General features: G+C 34.9%; 1 protein-coding gene across 3 annotated transcripts in view; it reads right to left on the reverse strand.

The window, feature by feature from the left end:
- Positions 1-2,491: 2,491 nt before the first annotated feature.
- The window catches only part of LOC110449313, a 46,582-nt gene continuing 25,990 nt past the window's right edge, over positions 2,492-23,083 (reverse strand). For 2 of the 3 annotated variants that reach the window (XM_021496084.1, XM_021496083.1), the window contains one exon: positions 19,710-22,261. In XM_021496084.1, the coding sequence (XP_021351759.1) occupies positions 22,088-22,261 (174 nt within the window). In that variant the 3' untranslated portion in view covers positions 19,710-22,087. Of the gene's footprint in view, positions 2,572-3,339; positions 3,488-5,730; positions 5,774-19,709; positions 22,262-23,083 lie in introns of those variants that run through there. The other variant, XR_002462838.1, reaches the window with a different exon arrangement.

The raw sequence follows: 23,083 nt of genomic DNA on the forward strand, positions 1-23,083 counted from the left end.
AATTAGTGCTTTGTTATATTATTGTTATAAAGTTCATCTTGACGGCAGTCAAAATCCAATGTTACGAAATGACGTGAAGTTTGTACACCTGTATATAATTTATTTTGTTAATAAATTGTTGTATCATTTTTTTTCTCTTGCGTACTGTTTTTGCTTTTCTGATTATATGTGAGTTTGCCTAGGAATCAGACCATACCAAAATGTTCAATTTCAAAAGAACAGAATATCAGAGAAAATTTAAGGAATAACCAGAATGATTTTGGGATTATACAGAATATTTAATCGGGGATCATCGGCACTTTCCGTAAACGAGATTTTTATATACTCACATTTAAAAATAAAAAGTATTTTTCTTTTACGGGAAGTGCCGAGGTTTCCAATTGACGGTTGGTATATACCGGAAAAATGTGTGCACTTTGCATAAATCGGCAATATACCCTATAACACCAAAAACATGTTTTTATTTAAAAAAATGAAAGACAACAGTTTTTAGTTCATAATTAATAATTAATGAATATAAATTCACTTCTGGTAAAAACCAAAGAATTTTGCACACAACACTACATTGCGCTGTTATTTCATCGCCGAGCAACTTCAACGTATTAGAAGATAGAATTACAAATACCGCGCCAAACATTGCGGTATACGACGTCATCACATTTGTGGAAAACAAATGTTCAGCTTCACGCAATGTTATTGTATTCCGTCTTTGCGTATTGCAGAGTTATCTTCTCTTGAGAGCAGGTATTGATTGTTACGTCATTGGTTCGTGTGAGAAAATTACGTCGTTTTCTCAAAAATTGATGACGTTACTCTCACAAACAAATGACGTAACAATCAATACCTGCTCTCAAGAGAAGATAACTCTGCAATACGCAAAGACGGAATAGAATAAACTAGAATTTTGTTATTGTGAACAAAAACATCTGTCTCCCCTTATTAGCCAATAAACAAACTTCGGTATAAAAACAATTAACAAAGGACCATATCTCTTTATATAGTGGGGCACGAGACCCGAATTTAGAATGCGACACTCCTGCTTCCCGAGATACATTAAAACTATAGCAAGTTTGGTCAACGTAGGTGAAATAACATGGAAGTTATGCCGTGGACAAAATTCGGTTTTAAAAATAAACAAATGGCCATGACTCTGTATATAGTGGGGCATGAGACCTAGTTCCAGTGCACTGCACACCTTCCGTGGCTGATGCAGGTATACTTTAAGTTTGATTAAGATATCTTTAATGGTTTAGAAGGTATGCCGTGGATAAACTTCGGTATTAAAAATAAACAAAGGGCCATAACTCTGCATATAGTGGGGCATGAGACCTAATTCCAATGCACTGCACACCTTCCGTGGCTGATGCAGGTATACTTTAAGTTTGATTAAGATATCTTTAATGGTTTAGAAGTTATGCCGTGGATAAACTTCGGTATTAAAAATAAACAAAGGGCCATAACTCTGTGTATAGTGGGGCATAAAACTTGATTTTAGTGGGAGAGATTCTGCCTTCCTTAGATACATAAATGTGGTATATTTGGTCAACGTAGGTGAAATAACATGGTTATTATGCTCCAAACAGCCTTCAATACAACAATTAAACAAAGGGTTATAACTCTGTATATAGTAAAGCACGAGATCTAATTCTAGTGCACTGCACACCTTCTGTAGGTGATGCAGGTATACTTCAAGTTTGATAAAGATATCTTTAACAGTTTAAAATTTACGGGCCGGACTGATGATGTTGCACTTATTTGACCTTAAGGTGTAGGTCACAGTGACCTAATTCCAGTGTACTGCACACCATCTGTGTAGGCTTATGTGGGTGATGCAGGAATACTTCAAGTTTTATTATGCCGTGGACAATCTTCGGTATTAAAAATAAACAAAGGGTGATAACGCTGTATATAGTAGGGCATACAACCAGATTTTAGTGCGATAAATTCCGCCTTCCCAAGATACATAAATATGATAAGATTGGTCAACGAAGGTGAAATAACATGGAACTTATGCCCCGGACAAACTTCGGTATCAAAATTACACAAATGGCCATAACTCTGTATATAGTGAAGCACGATACCTAATTTTAGTGCACTGCACACCTTCTGTAGGTGATGCAGGTATACTTTAAGTTTGATCAAGATATCTTTAACGGTTTAAAATTTACGGTCCGGACAAGAATTTACTGATAATGTTGCACTTATTTGACCTTTGACATTGAGTTGAAGGTCATAATGACATACTATCAGTGCAATGCACACCTTCTGTGCGAGATGCATGCATACCGAAAGTTTCATCAAAATATCTTTAACGGTTTAAAAGTTATGGTCCGGACAAGTTGCGATTAGAAGAACAAGAAGAAGAAGAAGAACCAGAAGAAGAACCAGTACTAATACAATAGGTCTCCCTTCATTCCAAGGGGAGACATAATAAAGCACGTATACAAGTCAGTAACCATTTTATTTAACATAACGTTGCTTATAGCAGAATTCATTGGCAAAGCTATCATGGTGCAGTCACGCGATCAATCATGTTCTTGACTGCCATCATTTTGACGCCATTTTTGTTTGCTGAAGCGAAACAAATAGCACACTAAATAAAACCCTACACTCGTGAAGGCACTTACGTACTTCTAAAACGAGGATCCTCATCCAATTCAAAGCTTTAGAAAAATCTGAAGTTTTCGTTCATACTAGATAAACAACATAACCAGTAATTACAATTTTGGGGACTTTTTTCTCAGATAACGTTTATGTCTTTTGTCTGGAGAACAACATGTTTCCTCTGAAAATACATAATGTCTGTTTCCAATGGGAAATCATGACGTCACAATGGCAGATGACGTCGCAAAGCATGGCTACTTGACGTCATAATTAGAGGATTGGCCAATGAAATCACGTTCAGGGGTAACCCAAAATGTTTATTAACTCCTAGCAGATTTATCAAATGTGGCCATGGGGAAGATTTATAATATATAGAGGATCTGTCATACATTTCCTTTGATATTATATTCATAATACAAATTTTAGATTTTCATGTTTGCGAGCCTCTGGCGAATCATCAATCTAATATGTAGGGAAACGAATGACAGATTCAATACAAAGTCAACTGTATAATTGTTAGATGAGACGAATTTTGCACTTGACCGCCTCTGAAACGATGAAAATTGCGTCCGCTTCTAAATGACGTGACGTCACATTGATTCTTCCTATTCGATTGTGACGTCATTTCCGAAGTGATATTACACGTGCTACATAAACATAATTTATGTGATGGCTTTATGACACTGCAAAACACGGTATTCATATGATAAATAATATTAAGTGAGGTAAACATACCAAAATTAGCATCTGTATAGCCCCACCAATCAAAACAGCCGTTTGGATCATATCCGCTTTGACTTGTGGGTAGATAATGATGACGTCATTTTCCTCTCCAACATCGTTGTATCCTGCATGTCTAGCGAACTTATCGCCTAAATCATCCCTGTTTGAATAGAAACGTTTTACATAAAAAGCACAGGGACATGAGAATATGTTACAGCAGTGTTTTTGGACCTAAACCGATGTGTTCGGAGTGATATTGGACGTTTAAGGGGTTTAGACTAACTCTCGGTAAAAGTCTCTCCCCCTCGCCGGAAAAGATAGCATGTTCTAGAAGTTTGGAAAGCTCTAGAAGTCCACCTAACTTCCTGAGATGAAAAAATACTTGTTAGTTGATGAACAAAAATCCACTTAAGTGTTATTACTTTCTACCACTAATAGGGATAGGTCCAAACATATCAACTGTGACCTATTCACAGGTCCCTGTAATAGAAAAATAGTGTTATTTGGTGGTCGGGGTTGGGATGGAAGGGGGTAATCTTTTCACACCTTTCGTTTGAATGTTTCTATATGCATTGTCAATACAGATATTGATGTCATTTCATTCCTACCATTTCTCCCTGTGAATTATTTTGCTTTATGTGAAAAACAGGACCCAACTCTTGATGAAGCCCGTATTTTTGAATGAACTCACATGAACAGATATATACAGTAAATCTTCGATATAATGCCACTCGTGTTATTTGCCGCACCGCTTACCGACATCTTATATCAAGTCCACTTTTGCTTAAAATCTTGATAGTTCCTTAATACGTGTCCCGCAACATATTGTCAACCCCGTTACAACGCCAACATTTCGCTTGACATATGATGGCAATTAAACAAGGTTTGAACACATAATAATTACAGATGGGATATTAATTATTATATTTATCAATTTAAAGTATCAGGTTATAATGTCAGTAGACAAAGTAGGAAGATGTAGGAGTGGATACAAATTACAAGAACGATTTTTTTTTAATGTTAAACAGAATTCCGTGTCATATTGAATTTGAATTTAAGCCGGTATAAATTCGGTAATGATCCTAAAGTTACATGAAGAATCAATAACGCAGACAGCAGAACTGATCCCTGAGGAACGCCTGCCTCAATTTTTGAAGATAATTACAAAGCGCAGAAAACGTAATGAGGCCATTGTTGTGTAGAAGGCAAACGAGAGAAAACATAATTTTTAGAAAAGAACGTGGCATATTTTGCTTACAGTTACAAAATATGACACTTTCTTTTTGAAAATACTGTTAATTTTCATTTCCTTCGTGAATATTTGAATACTGTTTACTGCAGTCAAACGTTAGTTATGACCTTACGGATACTTAATGGATTTGACAATCACTCCCATAATCCTCCCATGATAGAAGATGGGCCCGTATTCATGAAACCGTCATCATGCTCACGCATGAATTCTGTGCACAAACCAATGTTTACATTTGACCTTTTGACCGTTTGACATGATTTAAGTCAGTTACAAACGTTAATGGGTTTGAATCAACAGAATTCATGCGTGGGCATGATGACGGTTTCATGAATACGGGCCCATCTTCTATTATGGGAGGATTATGGGAGTGATTGTCAAATCCATTAAGTATTGTAACTGACTTAAATCATGTCAAACGGTCAAAAGGTCAAATTTAAACATTGAAAACAGTACATGACTTTCCGTTCTTCATTTTTTTATTCAAATCATAGACAGAATAGGAGTTTATCATTTAATTTTAACTGGAACAAGAAATTGGGCTAGAGCACAAAATCCATGCTTGAGCACGAGAACGGTTTCATGAATATTGGACCAGACTTGAGCATGCTATAACTAGTACTACTAGCTGATTAGTTGTAAAATTAATCTAAAGCGCTTTACAACGTATGGATGATAATAATACTTATACTTGTGTCACAAAAACAAAAGCTTCCAATCACTTTGATACATTAAGCAATCAGCTAATCATCGCAATGTGCACACAAATGAATAAGTCAAGGGTGGTATTTGCAGAGTGCCTAAAATGCGGACGTGAAGAACTCACCGTTGTCGACGTCATACCATTAGTCTACGACTGCTATTGAATGCATACTCTGTGTTCGATGTATTTTACGGGAAAGGTCAGTGAATGCGTGTTATCAACGTCTACTTTGTTCATTCCTATTTTGAAGTGGCCCACTTCAGTTAAAGAAGTTTATTTCATTGAAGGATCCCCATACCTCAGCCCAAAAAATGAAACTATGCAATCGAAACTTACTTTTCCGGGTGACTATAACTTTTTTTTTATTATTCATTGAAACAAAAAGTAGACTTTGCGGGACATAATGGAGATAAAATAAACAGAAATTAATCAATAGTGTGTAAAATCGTACCTTCCTTGTTTACCACCGTGGAATGCTACATGGACTCTGCAAGCTGGAATAAACAATAGGGAGAAAAAGTTGTGAAATTAATACCAGCTACATGTCTCGCATAAACCATTCATCCTGATCACCTAATAACCGCAGTGGTGCATGAATGACAGACATGTTAAAATTGATTTCAAGTTTTCGGCAATAAACATATTAAACAAGTCATTCTGTCTACGTTTTCGCCGACTTGGGAGCATGAACGACACTTTCGACGAGTGATGTACGAGTTTGATTAATTCCACACCATATTTTCTTGACGCTGATGTTTGATACAATAGCCAGGGATTATGGCGGGACACATAATATCATAACTATAAATTGTTTCTGACGGGCAAATGCTATGTAATAGGTTTATATGTATGATATGTAGTGAGAAAAGTATGTAGCATTTATGAAGTTTTATAAGTATGCAATCTGTAAGATGAATGTTCTGTACAATTACTCATTTTTTCCTGTCATAATTTGCAGACTTGTATCTCATTATTTGTCATGCGTATGTGTTTGCAAAATTTGAATGAAATTTTAAGTTACAAAAAAAAAAAATGTTTCTGACGTGTTTGGTCCAAATCAGAGTATCGCAACCATACACAAAATTATCGTAGAAAACCCCTCATAAAGGCATACTATTTCCGTCAAAATGTTTTCCGAACACCGCATTACAGCTGTTTGATGCAGTGTAATTTATTTTTGACATACGTTATCGATTAGTAATCGTTACAGTATGCCAAAATAAATTACACTACACCAAACAGCTCACCCGTGTGTGCGTATGATACGTCCATCTTTCGAAACACATTCGAGAGAGGAGTCCATGGGTTTCCGCAGAGTAGAAAGAATTATAAATCAGTATCGTATACAAAAGTTGATATCTACGGTAGCCCATTGGTGCAAAATGAAATCTGAAAATATATATATGACGTATGTAAGAACAAACAACGGCGAGGAAGTCTTCTCCAAAATGTTTTAAAATTCTTTTAAGATAAATATGAAAATAAGGAGAATCATAGATTTTAAACAATTAATTTGATATTTATTAAAATATGATATGTCATTGATTGTTGCGAAGATGTACACGTCGATATTATGATTATCTTATCTCTTTAAATTTAAATAAACTTGATTTTAATGTAAATAAATTCAAGTTGATAAGTAATGGTACGTAAAGTCCGCATTGTATGTAACTGTAAGTGACAATACATACAAATAACACAACTGATAAGGCACAATGTTGCACATCATTTGAAAATCGATGTGGATATACATTTCGACCACAGGGACCTGATTTTTTTTATTACAGTTATATGTGGACCTAACCTAGGGTGTTCAGAGTAATTGTACATGTTTTAGGGGGTTTAGATTGACTATTGGGGTGTCATTTTTACCGAAAGTCGATCTAACCCCCGAAAACATGTAAAATTACTCTGAACATCTAAGTTTAGGTCCAAATATAACTGTAACAAAATGTTAAGGTCCCCGTGATTTCGACCGATCGGTACCGTGCGGTTGATTGACATGTTGAAACAAACCTGCTCTTTTGGTACATGGTCTGTTGCTACCACTACGGTTTTTGATTGCTGTGTATGATGAATGGAATCCATTAATTTTGAGGATGACCGCATCATAGAATTTCTACAGCTATAAACTTCATTTCATGTTGACACTTATCACGTTTTGCTGCATTTTAGATGAAAGTGATCAACGAAACGAGATAAGTTAAATAACAGAAATGTGATTCAAGTTTCGCAATCATCTTCAAAGGAAATTTTATTTTGAAACTTGAATCCTAGAAATCCTAACCAAACCAAACTAGTATGTAACTATTATCTTTAATGAGCGGTACAGGTAAGGTGGTTTAACCATACCTCTGGGTGTTAACTATACCATATACCCTGTGCTATACGGCCCCCACAATATGGAACATGTAAGTTATTCCTGGCATTAACGTGCACGTTGATATTGGTATTGACTTTATATATAATGAAACCTAAAATTAGCCTAATTATCGACTTAAAATGGGATGCACGTGCATCAGAGAACACGTGTTTGCATGTTTAAACCAGATGTCAAGTTTGACCTCAAGGGGGAAATTATGGAGAAATGGTCAGTGACTCATCTGTTTACAAGATGTAATGTGCTTTCTATGTCGGTCAATTGTCCAGTGACTATATAAACACCACCAACACGATCATTTGCGATACAATTCAGCAATATTTTTATAAATCAAATTACAGAAAGGGTCGTTAGTTAGCAGTAAAATTCCGCGGAAAATGCATCGGATTGTATCAGGTTTTTGTATCAATAACCCCAATGTCATTCCATTTTTATTGGGTATTTGTTTCACTCAAATTGCGTGTTCCGGAATTTTCTTTATGTATTGTAGTACTTTAGATGTATACAACAAAAACGTTTGTTATTCCTTTTTTGGAAGTTATTACACTTACATTCTATTACAGTATTGCTGGATGAGAAGGTGCGAACTTTGGAAAGACGTAGCAAATCGGGAACCGTCGGAACTTTCCGTAAAGGAGAAATCTTTAAACGGAAAGTGCCGACGGTTCACGATTGAGCCCTAGCGGATGTAGAAAAATCTTACAGACGAACGCAACTACTTGTCTCCCTGATCCGGCCGTCATATCTGAAATATTTGCATTGCTGACTTATATATGGATTTTTTTATTTTCCGTTAATTCATTTGCTCCCCGTGAACGATGCGTTGACAGAAAATAATATCTGTTTCTATAAACTGCCTATACCACAAGGAGGCGCTCAATATGGTATGCAATATGTCCTTCTGAAATTTACAAACTGTGAAACCATACGATATACATTTACTATATGTCTACATGGCATACCCCGGTATCAATACATCTATCTAGTTGTAAGTGCATCATATCAATTTTCGTATCTCATCAAATGAATAGAGTTAAAGGACCTTCACCTGAGATGTTCATATCTTGTATGTTTTCCATTGTAGTTAGACTTTTTTTCTCTATTTATGTTTTGTCTGGTTTCTAGTTTTCTTCTGCTTTTTGAAAGAAAGAATGTGGAGTAGCTTTGCTGCATGTCTTCATTATCCCAAAACGTCTTATACATCTGATTTACAAATCAGAATATTACAATCATAAATCAATGTTCTTGAAAAATGGAATGGAGTATTCGAATTAGTTTAGTTTAGTTTAAACATATTTTATTGCCAAAAAATGCAAGAGGATTGGGCACAAGTTACATGAACATTATTAACGCCCTTTCCTTATAAGATAAATGATTGTATATACACATCATAAGATGGATTTCATAGTTTAAATCAATACATTTATCTATTATTGGGAGAGAGAGAGAGAGAGAGAGAGAGAGAGAGAGAGAGAGAGAGAGAGAGAGAGAGAGAGAGAGAGAGAATGTTACTTATTCATTGCAGTTTATAAATTATAATGTACATCTCAATATTCAACATATAATGCACACATTCATTCTTACTTTTATTTACAAATTATGGTATATTTTGAAATTTGGTCATGAAAATGGAACCATCCAGCACAGTCAGCGCAGTGATATCCTGGCACTATTCCATACTTTCAACTATTCAACAGTTCGTCACGTCCCGTGCTTTGTGTCTTTCTCCTTTTCATTCCATCCTTTCTCGAAAATTCGTTTCTACCGCACTGGCTGTAACTGAATGGCCCATCACATGCCTATATTACATACATTCCAGCACACGCACACTTCTTGCATTCACGCTCTCGTGCACTTAAAAGAAAGTTAAACATTACAGAGGATTACTAAAATAATAAGGAACACACAAGTGTACGTTATGCCATGTAATACGGACACAAGCTAAGAAATGAATATGAAAGATAATGAGGACTGTTGGAGAGGAGACAGAAGAACGTGACCAAATTTAAAACCTGCGAGTACTCGATACATACTGTTGGACATATATAAATACATTTTTATTTTCGTCACTCGAATAATCTTCATGGCCATACAATAATTTCTCTAAGCTTAGAGGTAAGTATTCATGAAGATTTCTAAACATTTCAACTCTTTGATCAGTATATATACTGCATGTAAAAAAGAAATGATGAGCATTTTCATTAGGATATCCACATGCACAAATAGGAGAGTTGATTAGGTTAACATTAAAGAGATCATCATTTAAAGGGCTGCATTTATGACGGAGTTTGGTTAGTAAAATATTTAACTTACGGTCACCGGCTAAATAAAAAACAGGCACTTTAAATGTTTCATTTTGTTTTTTGAGGCAGTTTGTGAAGCTCTTAAAAGAATGTGCAGTTTTAATATTAGTGTCAAGCTCATTCCATAGTCTTAAAGTAGAAGGTATGAACGAGTTGAGTGAAGATTGTAAGCGGAAATTAGGAATGGAATAGTTCTCAGAGTTTCTCAAATTATAAGGAGTTAAAGTAGCTACTAGTGGCGGGAGAAGGTCAGTTAGGTAAGAGGGAGTCATATTGTTGTGAATTTTGTAGAAAAGTTGAAGTTTGCGGCGGGTGCGACGTTGAGACAAGACTTCCCAACCAGTTTCGAAGTAAAGAGACGCTCTACTAGCAAAAGATGGCAGGCCGGTGACAATACGCGCCGCTTCTAACTGGAGTTTTTCAAGTTTATTTGCATCGGCAGTTGTACAACCGTCCCAAACTTCGCAACAGTATTCAAGCAGAGGGAGTATAAAAGTAAGATAAATTCTGTTTAATGTCTTGCGATTTAAAGTATATTTTAACTTGCGGAGAATTCCTATTTGTTTCGTAACAGTTTTACAAATGTTATCAATATGGTGAGTCCATTTACAGTTAGCATCTAGGAAAATGCCTAGATGTTTATGATGTTCGATAAAATCAATATTAACATTATTAAAAATGAGATTGACATCAAGCTCAGCATTGGTATTTGAAATTAGTAGCGCTTCAGTTTTATTAGGATTAAATTTAACAAGCCAATTTTCTGCCCAGTTATGAATTTTTTCAAGATCTCGGTTAGTAGTAGTTTCTAGTTCAATTGCGGAAGGAGAAGAGACGGATAGGGAAGTATCATCAGCAAAAAGACGGGAAGGGCTGACAAGGTTATCAGTTATATCGTTGATATACAAGAGAAAAAGAAGCGGACCTAAGACAGAGCCCTGGGGTACACCAGCATTAGTTGTTTTAGTATGAGAAGTAACATTGTGGATGAAGACTTGTTGATGGCGATTCTGTACATAATCGGATAGCCAGTCTAAAAGATTTCCATTTATTCCATAGCTTTTTAATTTGTGTACAAGACCTGCATGCCAAACCCGATCAAAAGCTTTGGAAATGTCGCAAAAAACAAGACAGGTATGATGACGGTTTTCTAGATTTATGCATACATTATGATAAATTTCAATTAGTTGATGTACTGTTGAGTGACCTGGCTGAAATCCAGATTGGTATTTATATAACAATGAATTTTCTAATAAATAATTATGCAGAAATTTTGTAATAACTTTTTCAAAAACTTTCCCTACAGTGCTTAATAAAGCTATTGGTCTATAATTACTGGGGCATTGTTTATCGCCTTTCTTAAAAATGGGCATGACTAAAGCTTTTTTCCAGGAATTGGGATAAATTCCTTGATCAAGAGACTTTCTGAATATAAGAAATAGCGGAAATGAAACATAAAGAGCTGTGTTTTTAAGCATTTGGTGACTAATTTTATCATATCCAACAGCTTTACCTAATTTAAGAGACTTAAGGATGTCAACAATATCAGCTTGTGTAAAAAATATATTATCTATGCGACTTTGGGTTCTCATATCAACTTGTGGTAAAGGTACACCTGAGTCGTCTATAGTAGAGATAGACACAAAATAGTCATTTAAAATATTAGCTTTTCGTTCATCATCTACTGCAGTAGAATTAGTAATAGGGTCTTTTAGAGGAGGTATAATGTAAGATACATCTGCACTTTTAGTTAATCTCCGAACCAGTTTCCAAAAATTCTTTTGATTAGTTTTTGCATAGTTATCTAAAAGTCCATTAATATCAGCATAAAAAAGTTCTCTTGTTCTACGTTTGAGATTGTTGACATGATTTCTATGTTTTTTAAATTTAGCTAAATTCTCTATAGAAAAAACTCTTTTTAATTTTTTATGCAATCTATTTCTAATTCTAATTTCACGACGTAGTTCAGTAGTAAACCACGGTTTATCATTTGGTCTAACAGTAATAACCTTAGTTGGAATACAAAGATGAGCATATTCCAAATACTTATCTGTAAAAATCGAACACATATCGTCGCATGTGTAAGCATTTCTAAATACGTATTGCCAATCGGTGTTTTGTAACAGGTTATTAAATTTAGGATAGTCAGCATTTTTATAACACCAAATCATGCGTTTAAATTTGTTAGTAAGAAAAATGTTTAGTTTAATTTCAACGAGAGTAGCGTCATGGTCCGAAATGTCCCTGTCAATTTCAATAACATCGGAAAAACCAACAACGCATGTATCGCTCACGAGCACGGGGTCAAGGAGCGAAGCACGTGTTTGGCCTACCCGAGTTGGTTGGTTTATTACATTAGAAAACAGATACGTGCGGATAATGTCGTTCAGTTTATGACGAGTCTCAACCAGTAGGTCAACGTTTATGTCACCAACTATAATGACATGTGGGTTTTCATCAAGTGCATTTTCAATGGAGTTTTCAAATTGTTCCCAAAATGGATTTACACAGTCATTTGGTCTATATACTGTACATAGAAGATACGAGGAGTTATTAAAAATAATTTCGACCCAGATGGCCTCACCTGATGGAAATTCTAAATCCAAACGCCGCTGGGCAGAAATTAAAGGCGAAATATAAACAACGACACCCCCACCCTGTGAGTATTCACGGTCTTTCCGGAAAGGATTATTATTAAAACCTGGAAGTGCTATTTCTTCGTCAGATATACTGTTGTCTAAGTGGGATTCCGTGATACATACTACGTGAAATTCGTCTGCAATATTTTCAAGGTGAGTTAGCTTATTTCGTAAACTACGTATATTTAAATGGAAAATTGTTAATTCATCGGAAGATACATCAGGCCCAGGGTTTTCATGTATGTCCATGCAAATCAATAATAAAAGATGGAGGATAAGGATGAAATTAGTGTTACTGAAATAGCTATGTATAACATAAAAGAGAATACTGTATTGTGTGGTCTTAAATGTAAGAAGAAGGATTTCAAATAGATTTATAAATTCATCAAATACGAAATTTAAATTAATTTTAAATATTGAAGATGAGCTCGAGTGGTTACAGTGTGTACGCATGTAGAAATTGCCGACCGCCACCCTGTGTGCTACTATATCGTTACCCATTATCAAGAACGGTCATGGTTGGGTGGCTATCGGCAAAGAACATACGCACGTGCGTATACACCTGTCCAACAGTACAAACGGGCTCGAGGTGAAGGTCACACAGAAGTAAACAAGAGGGAAGTGGGAAGAGAAGGGGGAATAGTAAACAGGAAAGGTAAATAAAAGAAATCATAGGTGGAGAACCGAAGGATGTTTCTGCTGCTATAAAGAAGAGTAAGAGTTAAAATGATTGTTAGATAGATAGACCGACAGATTATGATTATTTTGTATATAATGACAATGTATAGAAAAATGGGAAAACTATTTACATTTTCAGCATGGTATAACTATATGAATAGCATAGTCATTAATTATATACAAGTCAGCTTGGGACAAACAGATTATACAAATGTGTACAATTGGTACACAAACAACACAGGGTAGGGTACTATAGGTAGACACTTTAAATAGCTTATATTGACAAGGTAGACATAATCAGACTACGTAGGGTTACACATAGACCATATCATAGGTAAAACGAAAGAAGGCATGGGTAATCACGAAGGCATATTTTGGGGAGACACGTGAATCATACGGATATCAATCAAGACAGACTACCTGTTTTAGTGATAACAGTGAAAACAATATAGTTGTCTTCTGTGATATCAACCATCATAGGATACTTGATTTGAGATATCAATCATCACAGGATATCTGTAATTGTGGTTCTTGTCAATCAACACATGATAATTATTTGAAGATTCAAAACAGCACATATTACTTTTTTGGATATCAAACAATAAATGATACTTATTTTGGATATCAAGCAATAAATAATACTTGTTTTGGATATCAAACAATGAATAATACTTGTTTTGGATATCAAACAATGAATAATACTTGTTTTGGATAGCAAACAATAGATAATACAATGAATATTACTTGTTTTGGATAGCAAACAATAAATGATACTTCATTTTTGGATATCAAACAATGAATAATATTTGCTTAGATATCAAACAATGAATAATACCTGTTTTAGATATCGAACAATGAGTAATACTTGTTTTGGATAGCAAACAATGAATAATACTTGTTTTGGATATCAAACAATGAGTAATACTTGTTTTGGATATCAAACAATAAATGATACTTGTTTGGTTATCAAGCAATAAATAATACTTGTTTTAGATATCGATCCAATAAATAATACTTATTTCAGAAATCAAAACAATAACTGGTACTTGTTTTGGGTATTAAACAATAAATTATATTACTTTTAGATATCAAACAATAAATTATATCAGTTTTAGATATCAACCAAACATACTATTAGTTCTGATATCAAACAAATGATCCTTGTTTTGATATATCCAATAATAAATTATATTCGTTTTTATTATCAAGCCAGAAATGATACTTATTTTGGGTATCAAACATTATATGATACTTATTTTGGTTATAAAACAATAAATGATCTTTGTTTTGGATATCAATCAATATATGAAACTTATGATACTTGCCTTATATATCAAACGAATGACACTTTTTTAAATTCTTTTTAAATATCAAACAATAAATAACATCATTCTGTATGCAATACAACCATATTGATGTCCAAATATAATGGCAAGTTACCATTTCGATACATGGATATGAATATCTCTTTAGGATTAACTATCTATATGAATCGTTATATATAAAAAGGATTCTGGATCATCACGTAAAGTGATAAAAGTACACACACCATGAACGTACGTGACATTTACAGTCAACAGTGAGGTTATTCGAGCGGAGAAAGTTGCAGAAGATATAGACAGTGCTGGTGAAGATGTTGCTGATGCTGGTTGCAGGACGCGATACACTAAATCAAAGTACTGAGAGTACTTCAATACTGATCATGCAGAGGAGTCATTGTGAAGAGTTGGAATGATGGAATGCAGATGGTGAATGTTTTTGATTAGGATTTTGTCCGGATTTTTATTCGAATTACAGAAAAAAACATGAACGTTATTTGTTTAAAATTTGGCTTACCATGACCACATTCCATTAAAAATAACGACCAAAAAATCACACTTGAACATTCAAAGTCTATTTTTATAGATTTTCTTATATGTTGCATCTTCGTAAGTCTTTAAAAATAGTTTTAGGGTATTGTTTACACTAGTGATTTTTTTCATTTAAATTGAGATCCGGGAACAAAGTCTAATAGCCTATAAATATAATAAAAACCTGGCAAGCTTTTGTTCACTGTCAACTAAACTATCTTACTGACATATTCAAATGTGGTATCATTTCAACTGCTAGCATGTCTGTAATCAATAAAAGCATTTTTCGTGGAATAAAATAAAGTAAGAGAAATATTATGGAGCTTCAAAAGGAAGTAACATGCATTAATTTGACAAAATGCATGTCAGGCCCTGTGGGGATTTTCATTTTGCATGTTCTTAAAAGAGGCAAGAACCCCACCTTTCAATGAGAAAGTTGGGAGCAAGTTATTGATTTAAACATATTTTATTGTAATTTATATACAATGGGAGTNTCTTAAAGTTATCTTAAAGAAAACTATTTATTTACATATTTTATGTCAAGTTTAAAGTATTTAGAATGTTCGTACGAATGCTTTGTTCGCTTTTGACTTAAATCATGCGATCCAGATCAGCTGCCTTACTCTGATCGTCATTTAGTTGTTACCTTAGAAACAAGTACTATCCCCTGTTAGGAAAGTATCACTTCTATTATGATTGGATGTAAATAGGTTATTGAGTCAATATTTTAAAATATCAAGTGTAACACCATTTACCTGTGGTTACAAATAACAACATGTTTTCAGTTAGTTCGATCAGTCTTGCAAAAATGCACACTTGCATCAGCTTCAGTTTAGCAATTTCAAATGACGTCATAAACAAGAGAAAGATCTTGCATCAACTGGACTCACGCGGTCTCTCGCGAGACTTCCCAGAACAATCTCCCGCTTAACACATCATCGATTTACTCCCAGAAGAAGCCATAACAACTAGCTGTAATTCGTAATAAAGTAAAAAATGATTGAAATCTCAATTAAAAACCTGTCGTCACAATATGGCGGGTTCATCCTAACAAACGAAGTAAGAGATTAGAATAAGAATGTAGACTAGATAAATATATCGGTTTCTGTTTAAAACACGCAATATTTTGGATCCGGTCTTGTTTATCTTCATTAAATTATAACTGTGCGCTTTTCATGATATAAAGCAAAATGCCGTTATAGTTCACGAGTAATAATGGTGCCGTATGTAAAATCGGCTTCACATTTCACGAGTAATAACGGTGCCGTGTGTAAACTCGTCTTCACATTTCAAGAGTAATAATGGTGCCGTGTGTAAACTCGGCTTCACATTTCACGAGTAATAACGGTAACTCGGCTTCACATTTCAGGTGTAATAACGATGCCGTGTGTAAAATCGGCTTCACATTTCGTCATCCAATCTGAAACCAAGTTTACAAACCGGACCTTAATTACTTCCAATCACTTTTTTGATTTTTATTTACTCTGAAGATTTTTACCATCTTACTTCGACAAGCATTTCCATTCCAAACGAGTTCACCATTATTAATCATGTAAATTGTCTTTCAGGAAGTTTTCTTGGAAATAAATAAATAAATACAATGATTTTTTCTTGAAATGTTTTCATTGAGGAACCAGCGTGTTTGTAACATTAATTATTAGTGCACACACCAAATGTAAGTACCCTATTCCTGAAGGAAATAACTCTAACAAAATCCGCAGGTACCTGGTATAATGTCTAGGGTAGTATGTAACCTTAACCAAGATCGCAGATAAAATTTGTAATGAAGCCTTTACCCTATACTAAAGAACAACTTCATTCATTCATTCATTTATTCATTCATTCATTCATTCATTTATCCATTTATATATTTATTTTCTTTTGTTACTTTTATTTATTTATGTATTCACTTACAAAGGTATGTGCAGCTCCTGACAACTTCACCAATTTTATGTTCGTTTCCGTAGAATGACTTTATTTTATCAGCAGATTCTGTTAAATAAGAAACAAATGAACCAGGTTTCATGTGTTTCTCACTTCACCGAAATTCATGACTTTACATTGTTGTATTAAAAACTGAAAAAAATATATGTACCAATGTACCAGAGTTAAAAATATTTTTTTTCATCAAAGGTTCAGGAAATTAAATTTCTTTGGAATTTATTTCAGAACACTTAATTCTATTTTGATATTTTACAACAGTTCCTTTTTTAAAATTAATTTTTAGCGAGCGGACGTGCACTCGAAACATTTCTCACAGTTTTCCCTCGGCGCTAGTCAGATGTGACACTGAGCTTGGTCGATAGGGATTCATTCAATCAAACCTCAATTAGGAAACAAATTGGGCATTTCGGTTATACATTTTCCTGAAGTTTTAGCGAAATGAGACGCTCTGTAAATTAATTTCCGATTGTGAGCCTAAGTGTTTCGGACATTTCCGTATGACGGAAGGAACCGAATTACTATATCGAGTGTCACTTGGGAACCGTCGGCATTTTCCATATTTCCTCGTTTACGGAAAGTGTCGACGGTTCCCGATCGATCGAGTGGCAGCAGTACAAACCGGGCCGGACCGTAGCGTCGTTAGTTCCTGTCCATATAAAGACATTGTCTTGGTCCATATAGTGCGTCAGATCGATTAGTCCCGAGCTGATCTCGTTCCTTGCAAAGTTCTTTAAGACATCTGGCTGTACACCGGAAGGAGAACTCATACATGTTGACAAAACTGTTGGTAAACTTCCGCCGGAACAATGCTATGCGACTGTGTACACATGAATATGTTTATGATTATACGACTTATATTGCGGTTACTTACGTTCCGCTTCATTTTTGATTCCTTAATTTGTTTTCCATGTTGTGATTTTAACTTAAAACAAACTGACTCTTTCGATTTATGACTTGTGTTGATTTCATAGTAAAATAATTCTGTCTGCTTGTAGTAAAGTCTTCGGCGCACATGAGACCCAAAACAATTCGCCTAGCAATACACAGACGATATGTCTTAAACGTCAGTACTGTGGCGTTGCTTTGCAAGTCCACAAATGCGTTATTCGACGTGACTGAAGTCACCATATGACGTCGAATGTCAATATGATTTGGGATTTGCCAACCAACCTTACAGATCCGTAAAAAAAGCGAAAAATTGTGTTGGACTTTCTAAACATTAATTGTTGAAAATAATGAAGCGAGTGGCTGTAAGTGTCAGTGGTTCGTTCGTTTTATTTGTAAAATGCACTGCAGTAATTATATCTACCAATCTTGCAATGTCGCTGTATAGCCCTACCCAATTCGGGAAGCATTGTTATCAGCCTTGATACCATTGAATACCATTTGTTTTGTTTTTGTTTTTGTGCTTTACATCCTATTAACAGCTACAGTTGGTCATTAAAGGACGAGCCAGGTTTTTGTGTTTGGGAAACCAGAAGTACCTAGGGGAAAACCACCTGGCGACTGCCCCACGTGGGCTTCGAACCTACGATGAAGTGGTGGTAGGCCAATGATCTTAGACGGTCAAACGCCTTAAATAACCACATGGCCATCGCAGCCCCGGATACCATTGGCCATTCAAGATATCTGCTTTATTCATTAAATAATCACACGATGCACACACATATTTCATTGATAATGAAAATAGATATATTAATTTTATGAGGTCAAAATATTTTCAAAACGTTAAATATATAGACATTAAACTGCTTATAGTTTGCATTCATATCACTGTCGACTGGATATAACAAATTTGAAAAATCGCTACCTCACCGTAAAATAACTGCATCTACTTCTATATGAAATGAGACACAATTTGAGAAGTTATTGTTTAAAGATAAGTATAAAAAAACTTAACGCTTATAAGGAAAATTAGTTTGAATGTCTACACCATACTCGCAAAAGGACAAAAATAAGGAAAGAAAGACAGTTGGAGATAAAAATGTACTACAAAAGACGTTATGTTTGTTATAATAGTTACTACAATAAGTATATCAGGTTTTTAGAATTATTAATGTAGACCTGCTTAGTACAATTTCTCTCAATTCCCGTTGCAATGCTATATTGTTTTATATCGAATCAAAGCATGCCACAGAGTATTATAAGAACGTCAGGTAATCTAGTTTAGTTTAAAAGTTAATATTAAACAAACAAAAACTCACTTCCGGCAAAAGAAGCAATACCCATCACACTTTCGGACTACGCCACGTGGAGTGGGACGGCCATTGCACCACCGGCGGACAGACCGGAAACAGAAACCAGGAAATGGTTTCCATTGTAAGATCCTTGACAAATAGTGACGGTTTAGGATTGTTTCGTTTTGCAAGATAAAGAATAACATTAACTTCGTGTATGTAAACATCAGCGTTAGAGATACACCAACGCCCTTTATAGAAAGAAAAAACAGTTTTATGAAGACAGGGTATTATTTAAGGAATGACCAAGATTTTGTTTTGGTATATACCGTATATACCAAAACAAAATCTTGGGCATTCTTTATAATTTAATTTAAAAAGAAGTAGACAAACACGTTGTAAATGCACGGTTAAAGATTTATTTAATTTTTACGTAAACTAAACAATTGCGCTAAAAAAAGCTGCGTTGTAATTTTGCATTCTGAAGTGTAAAAAGTAGTTCCGTCATCAGTTGTTTTTCTTTTTATGTATAAACGATATATACCAGAAAAAGATATTATGGGGGAGATAGGCAAAATGAAATTGTATAAAAATGCCTACGTCTTTTAAAAAACAAAACGTCCATATCATTATCCATATAGAAATGCCAATGTCCTTTATAGAAACAATATCATCTTTTATAGAAATACCTCCGTCTTTTATAAAAACACCCACATATTCTTTTTATAGAAAAGTCCACGTTTTTTTTATAGAAACAACCACGTCTTCATAGGAATGTCCACATCTTTTATAGAAATATCCACATCTTTTATAGAAATTTCAACATTCTCTTATAGAAATGTCCTTATTTTATAGAAAAAGCTTCATTGACATTCAATGAAGGTTAAATTTATAAAAAAATACACGACATTTATGTACTTAAATCAACGAAACGGCCATACCGAGTTTTTCGGTTGCTGTTGTTGAAGAACCGGAACCGGAAGTGAGTGGTGTCAAGCTTCCCATATTATTCATTAAGAAACCTTCAGATTTCGCGATGAAAAGGAACAATAAACGAAATGTTTGGATGTCCATCTTTGTCTTGGTTTTGTTTAAACGTCTGTGAACGAGTGTCGAAAGAGTTGTTTTCTTTTAAAGACAGATTTAGTTATATAGGCCACGTTCTGGTACCTTATCGATTTTAGAGATTACAACGGGGCGGGGGGCGTTGAAAGTATGGGGTAACTTGCCAGACCACGTTCAAGGTTTTCTCCCAAAATGCCAACAAAAGTGATTAATATAAGTTGAAATAACTTGTTTCAAAGTTGTTGTGAAATAAATAATGTTTATATTTTAAGAGGATGTTACTATATGTACCAAAATTGCATGTCCCTATAGTGGGGCTGGGATCCTTATAAATATGATTCCCCCTTCCCAGTGATTTTTTTGCGCTTTCCACTGCGACACTCTGCCACCCACAACTTTTGTTTACAAGTGGTGTCACTTGCCGTAGATATTTACAACGCTTTTCAGACGACATGTTTCTTAATAACTGAGCTGACATTACATTTCAGAACGTCAGCCAAAACTTAGTGAACATGCGCTTCCCTGTCAGTATGTTGTTGATACGGTCTAAACTATGGATGGAAAATTAACAACCATTAACCGACCAAGAGTTAGTTTCATAGGTATCGCCACCTATTATATATAATTTAGTGTCGTCAGCAAACATCAAGGTTAGCGAAGATGTGCGCTCAGGTAGACCGTTAATGCTAATGTATACATCTTTTATTATAGTTTTCTTTGTAAAGACAAGGTTTCCTTGAAAAAACGTACCTCCCCCGCCTCACGTTTTAGAGACAATGTGTTAGAGGAAATGCAAAATGCAGGGCCATATACCGGGATTGGAACCCGGGACCCTCCGATCTCGCGACGTCAAAATAAGGTAACGTCACGGCATCAATGACATTGATTGTTGATGCCTATTGCTTGCTATTTTTCACACTAAACCCTGCTCTCTGATTGGTTTCCATAACAAGTTTTAATAATATATATATATATATAAATGCTAAATCATAGTGGTGTAGATTTTATCTGCTAAAGTAAAGTAAAGTATCTTGTTCAAAGATACAACACAGTGCCGTGACGTGACTCGAACCCGCAACCTTTCGGTCTCGAGCGCGCCGTCCTACCACTAAACTACATTGCCTCTGTTAATATAGCCAGTACTATAAGATCAGCACATTCTCCTACATCATCATTGGTTGTATAATCACACGGAGGTCCGTGATTTGTGATATTAAATCGATGTTAGTATTTTTAGAAACAACAGGTCAATATTCACTTTATGAGGTCATTTCATTTGTAACGTCACAATACTTTCTGCCAAATGCAGTACTTTTCCTCCAAATAATTTCAAATGTTCTAACTTGTTTTATGATTGAAAAAGTATTTATCATCTAAAACACCAATTAAGAACTTTTATTTCAGTAAATATGTGGTTATATCGACCTGAACAAGTGATATTGACCTCCACTTTGTCTCCATCAATATCACCAGTCCATAATTTACAAATATATAATAGGAACATTTTGATATACATAATATTGAAAACAAAAAATATTCATACTTTTTGAAACATCAAGTAATTTTTACGGTAGACCTCAAGATACCCCCAAACACAGAGAATTAAAAAAAAAGAGACATATATTTTCCTTTTCTCAACATTTGCCCAGACCGTTCCAAATGCCCCAATCCCCAAAAAACATTCTCCAATTGCATGTCCACTGCTTTCTCAGGAGTCTACCGATACTATTTCAAAATCTGATTGCACCAACTTTGCTTATCACAGAAAAAAGTCAAGTCTCATACACCTTGAGACAGATGTCCATTTTAGATCGGCAGATTGGACAGTCTTGATTGCGGGACATAAGTGTCTCTGCACACTGACCACACAAGCAGTAATGACCACAGGGCTGTATGATGCATTCCTTCCTTTTGCGTTTACACACGGAACATAGAACCTTCTCTTCCTGTGAAAAATTACGGGGGAGGTAAATCAATGGATATTTCATACGCAATCTTCTTGGTATATATATATTTCAGTTGCTACAAAAAAACAACACGTTGTCTGCCTGTGAAAAATACACATAAGTCATGACACAAAAAACATCATCTCTACTTTGTTGGAGGAAAAGGCATTCATGAACCATCGTCCTCTTTTTCTGAAAAGGTAAAGGGAGGTAAGTCAATAAACACATTACAGAACACATTCTCTTCCTTGAAGGGTAAAGGGAGGTATGTCAATACACAAAAAATAGAGCACATCCTCCTAGTGGAAAAGTTAAAGTTAATAAGACTATGAACACGACACAGTACATTCTCTTTCTGAAAAATGTAAAGGGAAGTTAATTAATATACATAGAAATACTTCCTGCTGTTACTGGAAGGTAAAGGGAAGTAAGTCAATTATCACAGAAACAACAGCAGTACTCTTCCTGGAAGGATAAATGGAGGTGAGTCATGATACAGAAAAAACAACAGCAGTCCTCCTCATGGAATGGTAAAGAGACGTAAGGTCGTTTTCGTTTAAACGGTTGAACCGGTTGGACTATAGTTGTTCGTTTATTAAACAAAAGGCCCAATGGGCCTGAATCGCTCATCTGGTATTAATCTCACATTTGTAATCTTAAAAGTGGACTATTATACAGCTCCAGGCAAAATATCAGTGTTCGATTCATAAGAACCTATTAAAAGATTTAAACATATGACCCCTGTGACCTTGAAAGTCGAACAAGAACATTAAGTTGAACAGAGTTTATAGCCTTCCGTCCCAGCATGCTTCTGACAAAATA

This window comes from Mizuhopecten yessoensis, unplaced genomic scaffold (genome assembly GCF_002113885.1).
Source record: "Mizuhopecten yessoensis strain PY_sf001 unplaced genomic scaffold, ASM211388v2 scaffold4559, whole genome shotgun sequence".
Taxonomy (NCBI): domain Eukaryota; kingdom Metazoa; phylum Mollusca; class Bivalvia; order Pectinida; family Pectinidae; genus Mizuhopecten; species Mizuhopecten yessoensis.